Source organism: Apis cerana, linkage group LG16 (genome assembly GCF_029169275.1).
Source record: "Apis cerana isolate GH-2021 linkage group LG16, AcerK_1.0, whole genome shotgun sequence".
NCBI lineage: Eukaryota > Metazoa > Arthropoda > Insecta > Hymenoptera > Apidae > Apis > Apis cerana.
In genome coordinates, this window is record NC_083867.1 from 2,287,820 (window position 1) to 2,299,905 (window position 12,086).

Sequence of the window (12,086 nt, forward strand, 5' to 3'; positions counted from 1 at the left end):
TAAAATCTTTTAAAGATCAAGTATTTAACAACTCAATTTTAAGAAGAAAGTTAAAAATATTTGTCATATAAGATATAACTATAGAAATAATTGATCAAGACATAAATATATATATATGCAATATATATGTTCAATAGTCAAGGTCCAGTGACGGAAAATGAAATGGTAATAAATAGAGAGAAAGTTGGCGGAGGTTATAAAAAAATGTGAAAATTAAATTTTCAACAGATGCGGTACGCGATAATTGGAAGAGGGTGCGGTTTAAGTATTACGCTTTCGAGAGTAACTTCTCTCTTTAACACTTAGGTGTCTTCTCGAAATAACATTCGAAACTTTGTCCGGTCAAAAACATCCGAGATATTTACTTGAAAGTGATTCACGATTAGTGAAAGTATACTACTTATTTAAAAAAATTTTTTTTTCTTTCCTCTTTATCTTCACTCAACGTAGGAAATAACGAATATCGCATTTCCTCGAAGAATTATTTCGAGATACTTTCTAGAAACAATCTTAAAAATCTTTCGAATACTAAATCGAGATAAATGATCGAAGATCGGGCCAATTGACCGCTTACTTCATGCTATCGGTTAATCGCAAGGATTCATGAGGAGAGTGGAAAAAGGAAATGAACGACGTTTGCCGGAGAAAGTATCTGCTAACTTCGACTATAGAAATTCTCGACATCTACCTACACGCATTGGAACTAGAGCTGTTACTTGATATTTAGGCGATAGTGTTGAGATAGAAATATAGGTTATGTATCTATTTCTGTATTTTTGCGTATTAATTAAAATTATTTATAAAAGAAAAATTTTCATACTTAAATAAATAAGAGAATTATTTGTTTTATTTTAATTTATTTTATTTAAGATTTGGAAAATAGAATTTTTATGCAAAGATTTTATTTTATAAATGATTTTAATAAAGACACGATAATAAATACAAGAACAACAATATAGACAAATCTTTTAGAATCTTTAGGAAATCTAAATCAAATTAAAATTGTAGAACTTATTGAAATTGAGAAAATCAAGAGAAAACTTCAAAACATTCAAACCTTTTATTTTCTAACCTTCGATTCTTCAATTAAATTCATTATCAAAATCAATGGAATATATTTGAATCTACATCTTGTAAGTATTTATATTCAAAACTTTATTCAAAATTCTATAAATCCAAGCAATAATAAAAAATAAAAAAATTTTTAGAAACATTCTATATTTTATATTTGATTATAAATAATTCATTTATCTGTTTTTTAAATTTGCATCTGATCAATATTTGTTTTTCGATTTTTCGTACAGAAATATGTTAATTTGAATCGAAAAATGATATTCAATTATTTTCTCATGACAAATTTGCAATGATTGAATCGTAATTGCTATGGAATAATGATTGATTGGATGATTGATTGGATTTTGATAATATGAAACATCACATACGTATTTAAAGAAGATGAAATAATTAAAGGAAACGTTTGAAATGAGATATAAGTTAAATTACACGACAATTGACGTATAATTTGAGATTACTTCCGTCCTTTTCCTGTCAAGATTCAATCAACACTATCTTATAGTCATGCAATGATCATGGTACAGTCACGATTCACAATTCATTATTATGTTAAGAAAATCGCTCGTCTTTTTGAATTCATATATTTATATAAAACGATTTTAAAGAAAAATATTTAAATTTTATATAATATAATTATTATATTATATTTATTGTTATATATTATATATTTGATATATAGCATATTATATATTTACAGCAAAGAATTTTTAAAAGATCAAAATAAATATAAAAATTAATATATAAAAATGTTGACTAAAATTGAAAGCATTTAAGTTTTTACATTCAATCTTCTGTTATATTGTAATCTTTCATCCGTTTCGCTTCATCTAATGTAAACTTAAATTGCTTGTAGTTTAATAAATAGTCTCGATCAATTTTTAAATCTATTTTGATCTCTAAATTCTCAAAAAATGCTCAAATATAAAAAATATTTTACAAAAAAACATAATAATATTATATAAAATTAAAATTATTTTATTTTATAAAAAAATAATAAATATAATATAATATAATATTAATAATATTGAAAATAAAGTATTCTTCTTTTTATAAAGAACTATATTCAGAAGAAAGAAATAGTTTTTCTCTTGTATAAACTTACGAAATTTGATCTTCAAAGAAAAAATAAATATGTATTATCTATAGACTGGTAATATTTCACAAAATAAAATTGCAAAACCATTCCTAGGAAAAATTTGCGCACAACAGATATGATATTAAATATAATATTAAAGATTACCTTGAGTAATATTTCGCCATTACAGTAAATTAGAAACAGAATGAATTTGAAATAAAATAAAATATGTATTAGAAAGTTAAAATATTTTCATAAACTATATATTATTTATAAATATTATTTCTTTTTAATATCTCCTTTTAATATCTAAATTACAATAAATACTACTTCTTGGAGAAATTTCATTAAAAAAATTTTGTTTTTATATTTCATGTAGTGAAAATTGAAAAAAACATAAACTATGTTGTGAATACGAATGAAAGTAGAACATCGATTATTCTAACTAATTGAACAACAAATTTTTCAAATAATCAGTCAAAAAGAACTAAATTTATCATAAAAAACTAAAAATTATAATTTTCAAATATGAATATTTATTATATCTACATAATAGAAGAAATTTATAAAAAAAATGAATTATTTTTAAATAACATCTTAGAATACATATTCAAGAATATAAACTATACCTATTTTAAATAAATACTTATTCGGTGATTGATTATTGTTTTTATTCAAATCTAATTTTTCAATATTTAAATTTTGATTTTTTATTACAATAGTGAAAAACATTGGCATTTCTAATATATCATATTTTAGATTACACACTTACATCAATATTAAAAAAAAAATTAATATTTTTTAAAATACATAATAACTCTTCATATAACCAATTCATCTATTCAAAAAAACCTTATCTATTTTTTTCACTTCTCAAGTAAAATCTATTTCCTTTACAAAACAGCAAAAAAGAATTCCTATTTTCTAGAAATATTCAGTTTTTAGTCGACACTTTAACCGCTTAACTGACGTAATTTTGATTTCGTTACGCGATGAATGATAGATCTATTATTGATGTCGAGAAGAGGTTAGGTTAGGAGTAGACGAGGAATAAAATTATGCGGTAGTCAATGATTGTTTCGTCTCGCGTGAATTCATCAACGACGTCTTACGTTCCGTCCTCCTTCACCGTGTAATCAGAATCGAACCATTCTTAGATTTTTTCTTTTCCCCCTTTCTTCACTTCCTGAATCTGTGTTGCAACATTTCTGGTATTTCCGCCCCGTTGACTGCGATGACACCAAAATCACCGACAGAACGAAACGTGCAATTATGCAGCCGACGCGCAACAACGGAAGAAGGAAACGGTTTGTCATTTATGCTGATTGTGGAACGGTATTTCAAAATTACTTTGCACCTCGATAGCTAAGCAGTTAACTTGCTATTTGTTATTCTGAACATTGCACGAAAGTGTTTTCTAATTTTAAGTAATAAAATAAGATAATTTGTAATTTTTTTTTTAAGAAATTATGAAAGATTAAATTTTGAAAAGAAATTTTAAAAATATTAATATTTCTTTTATCATTGTTTTTTTTTATTTTTAGGTAGAATTAAGAAAATATAGAATTATAAGTTAAAATTATAATTGTAATGAATTTTGTTTATGTGATCTTCTCATTTATGTCATTTTTTGATGTAATATTTAATAAATTGAAAATTGTAAAAGAAATATTTTTAATACATTTTTTCTAAAAAATTCTAAAAATTGTAATTATAGTGGAATTCTGTTTACGTAAAATCCATTTATATGAAGAAAATTTTAATGATGCTTAATTGTCTGAATTTTAACTAAGATTTCATCAGAATAACAATAAGATTATGTAAAAATCTTTATAATACATTTATTTTGTACTCTAGTAATTTTCAAATAATAATTACATTATTTTATTTAGTTTTCAATAACTTAATGAATGAAATTTCGTTAATGATTAATCTTTTTTCTAATTTTCAATAACAATGTTCAGTAGATAATAATATTAAATGTTAAATCTGTTCATTAACTTTCTGAAATCCATTAATTGTTAAATCTAATTTGTATAATATACTCAATTTTCTATCTTAGAAAACTTTTAAATCACACACAGATGTCCCAATATCCTGATGACCTACTGTTGAATCGTTTTGACGTCATCAATAGAAGACTGGGTCACGAAATTCGATGATTTATGAACCGAGTCGAACTGCAGATCACCGTTTTAACACGTATGATCTTTTTTCTCGAACAAAAATTATATTTGGAATTACTTTTTTTTATCAATTTTTTTTTAATTTTATCGTTAATATGAAATTAATATTTCAATATTCCGTTTTGAATTCGAAAAATTTTTTAATTCTAACCTAACTATCTTTTAATCTCGTAATAAAATTGCACAAAAAAATTAAATATTTACGTTTTATATACAACGTATATAAATTTAAAGTCAAAACAATTAGAATAACGAACAAAAACTTCGAATTTCAAATATCTTCCAAATTGTTTGATAATTATTGATCATTTTAACTAAGAAAGATTCTAAAATTTCACGAAGAGAAATTAAATGTATATGAAAGAAAGCATTTAATCGCAAAATTCGAAAAAAAGGTCAGATCCGGCATGAGTCAGTTGACAAACCTGATTCTCGTCAAGTCAAGAGGAAACAACGTGACGGTTGCATTAGAGAAATTAAATTTACAATAGGCCTAGGAACACAATTTGAAATGGTGTGAGTCGTCGAGAATCGAGAATGAACGAAGACAATTGTGACTATTTTGTGTCCGAAATATACGCGTCGAGCAAAGAGACCGCTTTTGCACACTTTAAAAGTAGGTTGTTACTGAAAAAGAAAGCGTTTGCGAATTAAAATTCGCTCGGATCATTTTCATTGTTTTGATATGTAGAATGGATTCTGCGTGAAAACAAATCGAATTAATTATAAAAGAAAGCGATTAATGAAAGAGGTCTTACGAGGGCGTGAGATTTTCCTTAGGAAATTTCTTCCTTGCTTTCGATATTATTGATAATTCCTTATTTCTTAAAGTTCTGTTGATGTATCGTAATGAAAGTCTGATAATTAATTGTGAATGAATGTAAAGGAAATTTTATATCTAAAAAAAGAAAATTATGCTTATTTTATTGCTTATAATTATTATTATTTATCTTAGTTTATTATTTATATATGAAATTTTTTATATTTTTTTTAAATAAAACAGATTTTTTTGTATGTTTGTTAAAAAATCAGAGAATGACTAGAATCAAATATTTGCTTTAAATAAAAGAGAAGTAACAATATTATTTTACGATCACGAATATGGATTGATTACGTTATCGAAGTTAATAATAAAAATATTTTTCGTCTTTTCGACTATAATTAAAGTACTACAATTGTCAAATCAAGATTAAGAATTATAAAATTAAGAATAAAAAATTTAACATGCCAAATATCTCTTCGTTTTCTTTTCTTTAATCCATCAAACTCGTTGTAATAATAAAATTATATTGATGTTAATTTTGTTTATAAAATAATAGATTAACGATAAGAAATTTCAGCTTAAAAATTTATATGTAAGATACGCTAGAATAAATAAGTGGTATATTAGAATATATTAGAAAGGATCGAATATTTTTTATTTAAATAATTAAAAATAATTATTTTAAATAAAATAAATTTGTATAAAAATAAAAAGTATTTGCGAAAAAATCCTAAAATCCAAAATAAATTATAAATATATAATCTTCTTATAACGCGGAAGTTAGAAAAATCATTTTAAAAAAATAAATTTTATTTATCATATTAAAAAAAAAAGAAATTATAGTTTTACTTAATTCTGCAAATTTAATTCGATATTATAAGAAAAAAAAATGTGTACTATTGAAATTCATATTACATATTCATGTTGAAAAATTACCATGTTATAAAAGAATTAGCATAAATTGAGAATCATATTACATGAAAAAAACCATTACATTATAATAACTATTTAATAATTTCATTATTTTAAATAATAGAAAATAAGAAATAATAAAAATTTCAATACGAGAAATAATAGATTTTATTTCAGATCAGGAAGTGCATAAGTGAAAAACTATGAATACATTTGCATTGTTATATGCAAATAAAAGAAAAGTAATTTTAGAAAATAAAAATTCTACACAGATAAAAATTTTTATATTTTCATAATGAAATCAAGCAATAAATCTGAATTTCATTTTTTATATTTATTATCATTTGGATTATATTATTATTTAAATAAAAATTTATTTTTATAATATCCAATCCTGTTGGAAAATCGATCATTAATCAATGAAGAGTTGATCAAAGAGAGATCTTGTTCTATGGTAAAAATTTTTTAAAAAATTTCACGATTTCATCGAAAAATGGAAAATTACTTTCGCATATTTAACGCGGTGAATGCTCGTAAATAGTCGAAACACGGGGAAATTTAATCGCGAATTTTGTGGCGCGACTTTTTTTCAGACAACTCGAATGAAACCTGCTCGATGCGTGCATATAATATCAGTGCCGTGACAAGAGTCGCTTTCACTGACTCTGAAATAACCGCATCGTGACGCGATCCGCCCGTGAAATTCCTACCTGCTAATTTTTATCTCTGACGCGGATCACCATTTTCACGCGATCGACTATCGATTGAAATCAATCGTGAATATTGAATTCTTTTCATTTCGATATTTTTTAATTACGAGCTATTATATATAAATTTTATAAGTTACAGAGATTTTTTTCATAAACAATAATTTCAATAAATATAAATTTTTTTTATTAAAATGTTAAAAGAGATATTTTTATAATATATTTATAAATTGGCGATACAATTACAAGCATAATTCGATTTGATAAATAAAAATTTTTGTTGGATCTCGTTCAACGAAGCAAGTGAAAAGTGATGTTAATGATCAGACGCCTGTTAAGAAACATGTTTAAAATTTAAGACATCACCATTCGTGACCTCAGCGTCCTATTACATGATTAAATAATTGTCCCCGATTCGTTAACGGTTCATACAACGGAATTTACAAATTCGTACGCTGAGAGAATGTAAAAATGGTTAATAATAAAAGTAAGTCATTCAAATGTTGAGGGTTTATTTAATTTCTGTGATAAATTTTAAATATTATTAATATTTTTATAATTATTGACATATGTGTATATTTACTTTTTTTAAATTAAAATTATTTTAAGTGAAAAAAAATTATTAAAAAATTTATTATTTTATTTAAATAAATAGTATTTAAATGCTAATATTGTTATTGTTGGTACTATTTTTATATGATTAAATTAAGATTTAATATTATTAGAAAAAAAAATTTGATAAAAAGATGTTTCTTTGGAAAATAAGAATATGTATTATAATATTTTTTGTAATTATTTTGTAGTTTATGAAAAATATATTCTTCAGAAACATTTTAAGACATCAAAATCAACGTTATAATATTTTCAAAGTAGTATTTTATTTTCAAATAAAATCATAAATCAAAAAAAAAAATCATAAAATCCAAATTTTATCAGAGCTTTCATACGATAAGTTTTTTGCTTTTATTGCTAATTCTCTGATAAATTAATTTTCTTCTAATTTTTTACTAATAATTGATACTAAATAATTTATCAATATTATATAGCTAAAAATATTTATGTTTCACAGTTACAAATATTAAAAAATTAAATCTGATTTAAAAATTATCTTTTTATATTTAATTAATTATAGTTGAAAAATATTAAAAATAATTAAAAAACATACCATAAAGGCTGATGCATCTGAGTATCCAAAAACTCAATAGGAGTTTGTTAAACATCTCACGTTCGTGGATCAGCAGGAAACGCTTGATTTTTTCTTTCAAAAATCCATCGTCCACGTACCAATTGAAAAATCCAAGTAAAGCACGTGTTTCACTGTGATCGCATCAAAAAACTTCGAAATTCGTAAAGATCAATGTTCTTTCATACTCTCGACAGCTTCAATATCCAATGAAAAATTATTAATAAAAACAATGGCGAAACTGTTAAAAGTTTGACGTACGAATGAAAAAAAATAAACGATCGATCGAAGCTGTCGTGATTCGCTCGATCAATGTACTTCTATGTTTCTTTCTATCGATTTCCTTTTCTTAATTATTAAAAAAATATTCTATCTCATTCTTTATGACTTGATTCTCATTTCATTATAATTTTCCACTATTTTCTATTACAACTTTAATTTAAAAAAAATTTCTTTTCGTGAAAAATTATTCGTAATATAAAAAATAAAAAATTATTGAATTCAGCGAACAATAATTGTCAAGGAAAGGTGGTATTTTTTTCAGCTGCTGAACTGTTCAACTTCTTCTGCTTTCTCCTTCTAAAGGCTCGACTTCTTTTAAACGCTCAGGCGACCAAAAATCATAAAATACGCAGCTCATGTATTCTGTGATTCCACTTAAAAATATTGTCTCGATGATTTATCGATCGTTTATAAATTAGACACTTAACAATAAGATCGCATTATCGATCAATGAACACTCGATAAGTATAATGTCGTTCCATATTAATAGTTCACTATTTAAAAAGTAGAATTAATAATATAACCAAATATGCAACCGGCTAATTTTCCAGTGAACACGATTGATGCATGGAAATCGATAAAATTATTAATTGTCTGGTTATCGAGTGGCTCGTTCGATTATCGATATATCGCGCGATATTGCACGAATTTCACGTTTTCATTGTTTAAATCGCTTTCGAAGCGATCTTGAATTTTCGCGGAGAGGCGCAGTTCATCAAGACGAGAGGCTTGAAGCGCCAGCAGAAACTAAGAGAGAGTTCGTGCAATTGGTAGTCTACACCTGCAGGAACACCAGAGCTGCTACCTCGTGGCCTACTATAACAGAACTGACTCCCACCATGGTATTACCGTGGCTCTTTACCTGCTATAAACGTGTTTATTTGCCATGTCTACCGATAGTTCAATCATTTCCTTCATCGTAATTTAATCAAGATGACATCGATGACAACTTTGCATAGTTAATTGCTTCAACGAACATTCGAAGAGCTTTTTTATTGTTTGCTTTGCGATGTTCGCGAAACTCAGATTTTGTTTTTCAAGTATGTTATTTCACTTTTGTGCGGTTAGTTTTAAAATAAAATATTTTGTATATTAAATAATAAAATTCTGTTATTAGAAAATGGAAAACTTTTAGAAAAACTATATTCCAAGACAAAAGAGAAACTTTTGTTTGAAAATGATGTATAGTTACTGTTAAAAATAGATAATTAATTCAGATAGTTAATTCAAATTAGCGATTAATTTATAAGATTGAAAGAAAATGCATTTTAAATTTGTTAGAATATTTAAAATTAAAAAAAATAATATATAAATCAAATAAATAATCATATATTATTTTTAAATATTATATTAATAATCATATATTATTTTTGTTATAAATTAAATTTATAACAATTTATTTAAAAAAAAAATAATTTTTTGCATAATGAAATAAACCATTAAAAAAAACAATAATTAATACTATATAGAGATATAGAGATCTAATGTTAAATATTTTTTATATAATTAGAATTAAGCTAATATAATGAAATGATTATAATGACTATATGATTATTTTAATAATTATTTCTATTTCAATAAAATAAAACATTAATTTTTTAAAGAAAATCTATATCTTTTCAATAATTATAAAATAAAAAAAAATCTGAAGTTTATATTTGATAGTTTTAGTATCTTTATGATAAAAAATATATAAAATATATCATTGTTCGAATATTTTTAGAAGTAATTATATTATTTTCCTGTCGCGTGAAATCATTAGGTGTGCAGCGAACCGTTGTTATTTAATTCTTAATGCGTTCTACCACCTTATGGTTACTGTATATCGTTGCCTAATAAAGACTGCTAAATTTCTTAGGTTGTCGCAATAGAGGAGTTTCACTGGTATCGAAAGCATCCGCACAATGACATACGAACTGCGCATTACTAAATATTATATCATTGTGTAGAAAATGAAAATGAACTCTTGGACTCTTCCTTCTTATGATAGTAACTCAATTTGGCAAACAATCGTTAATTGAGATTGATTAATGCAATAGGCATTAAATTGTCTTTTCCTTTTATCATTTCTATTATATCTTTCAAAATTCTTTTTTTTTATTTTTATTTATATTTATTTACATTTTTATTTTATTTATATTTCGTATCTTTGTTTCATTAAAAACAAACTCATTCAAAACAAAATTAATACAAAAAATAATTTTTAAGAAAATATGATAAAATCTTAATAATTTTGTTTATTTTTTTAAATAATGAGATATGGCATTTATAAATTTTATTTTCATTTTTGTATCACTAGAAAATACATTTATGATTTTTTTTTATAATGACTTATAATTAGCACAATGTTAGCAGAAGTAGACATAATGTGCATTTGTAGTAGACGCAATAATTAGAGAAAGTTTACTAAATATCTCATAACAATATTTAATAAAGATAAAAAAACAAACAAAAGTGATAATTAATGCAATAATCTCATTATGAAGTTTTCTTCTTATATGTAATAGTGAATGCATAAAATAATTTTTTTGATATATTCAATTTTTTTCTATTGTTTTAATATGTGTGAGGAATTAAGACATTTGATTAAGACACTTATTGAATGTAAAGAAGACTATAATACTTACTTTCACTGTTCTATCAATAATTGTATGTATCGTATTTATGATAACTTTTTTACATGTGTGGGATATATCATTTATGATAGCTTTTATATATGTGGAATGTATATTAAATCAATGTTATAAAAGTTTGATAGATTATTATCATATTATTATCACATTATCAAATAAAGTAAAGTTATTTAAAAATTATTTTTGCTACATTTAATGCATTGAAATTATTTATTACATATATTTATATTCTTTTCGTATTATTTATAATAAACAGAAATATAATACATAATTGATTTTAAATATATTTATCATTTTATTTAAATAACACTTATGTATATATAATGTTTACTTATAAAGATATGTAAAGATTATTTTGATAGTTTAAAATTTATATTTATTTACAATTAAAAAAACATAAAAAATTGAATAATTTATTTTATACATATTATTCTATATGAAACTATAATATTTTAAATAATATAATGCAATATATTATTTGTAAAATTGAGTTTCATCAAAATCATCTTGGTATTCTTCAATTACCTTTGTTTTAACTATTGTTTTACGTTTCCCCAATCTAATTTGACGTTCTTCTTCAGAAAGAGCATTAAGATTAAGAGGAAGAATAATTATTCTTCTTGGTTCTTCATAATCAATGTTAATACTACTACCATCTGGTAAAACAAGATATACTGGAAAAGTATTTAAATATAGTTTTCTATGCTTTTTTGTTATTGCTGCTGTCCAACAATTAAGATTTCTATGAAGTGATAAAACTCTCTGCATTGGTTGTAGAATTGAAAATATATTCATTCTGAAATATGAATATATATTTAAAGAATTATTAAATATATATTTTTTCTATATATTATATATATTATATATATTATCACTATAATATCAATAAAATTATGATATTAAGAAATTGATATAATAAATAAAATTTATAATTCAAATATATACAGTATATTGAACAACTATAAAAAGAGGTTATATTCAACATTAACATTAAAATTCATTTCTGAATCATAATTATCAAAATTATATTCATTAATATTACATTCTCTATCTAATATTTAATACTAATGTTTTATAAATTTACATAATTAAAAATAAACTAAACTTACCTCTTTCTTGGATTAACAATATCAATAATTTCATACGATACATGCATAACCTGAACATGTCATTTTATCTGACCAATAGATGGCTCCGTATCATAAAATCGAATATCGAAATATCGATATTTATTTTAATTGTAAAAACTTGGCGGTTTCATTAGTTTATAT

At 23.6% G+C, this 12,086-nt stretch overlaps 2 protein-coding genes and 1 long non-coding RNA gene across 4 annotated transcripts in view; 1 reads left to right on the plus strand and 2 right to left on the minus strand.

Moving 5' to 3' along the window:
- LOC108000457 (uncharacterized) overlaps positions 1-9,235 on the minus strand; it is a 31,163-nt gene extending 21,928 nt beyond the window's left edge. Inside the window, exon 1 of one of the 2 annotated variants that reach the window (XM_028667876.2) lies at positions 7,883-9,235. Coding sequence is in view for 1 of the 2 variants with exons in the window: in XM_017060797.3 (XP_016916286.2) it covers positions 7,883-7,937 (55 nt within the window). In the remaining variant the exon portion in view is untranslated. The remainder of the gene's footprint in view (positions 1-7,882) is intronic. The other variant, XM_017060797.3, reaches the window with a different exon arrangement.
- Positions 1,893-5,252, plus strand: LOC133667469 (uncharacterized). Its single transcript, XR_009833019.1, has 2 exons — positions 1,893-3,456; positions 4,234-5,252. It is a non-coding gene; the product is annotated as an uncharacterized LOC133667469 (long non-coding RNA).
- A 1,749-nt stretch (positions 9,236-10,984) lies between the features above and the next one.
- On the minus strand, positions 10,985-12,065 carry LOC108000460 (large ribosomal subunit protein mL55). The gene is made up of 2 exons (XM_017060808.3): positions 11,925-12,065; positions 10,985-11,611 (listed from the first exon to the last, which is right to left on the minus strand). Exons 1-2 carry the CDS (start codon positions 11,969-11,971, stop codon positions 11,290-11,292), a joined length of 369 nt encoding a protein of 122 aa, XP_016916297.1. The 5' UTR covers positions 11,972-12,065; the 3' UTR covers positions 10,985-11,289.
- Positions 12,066-12,086: the final 21 nt, after the last annotated feature.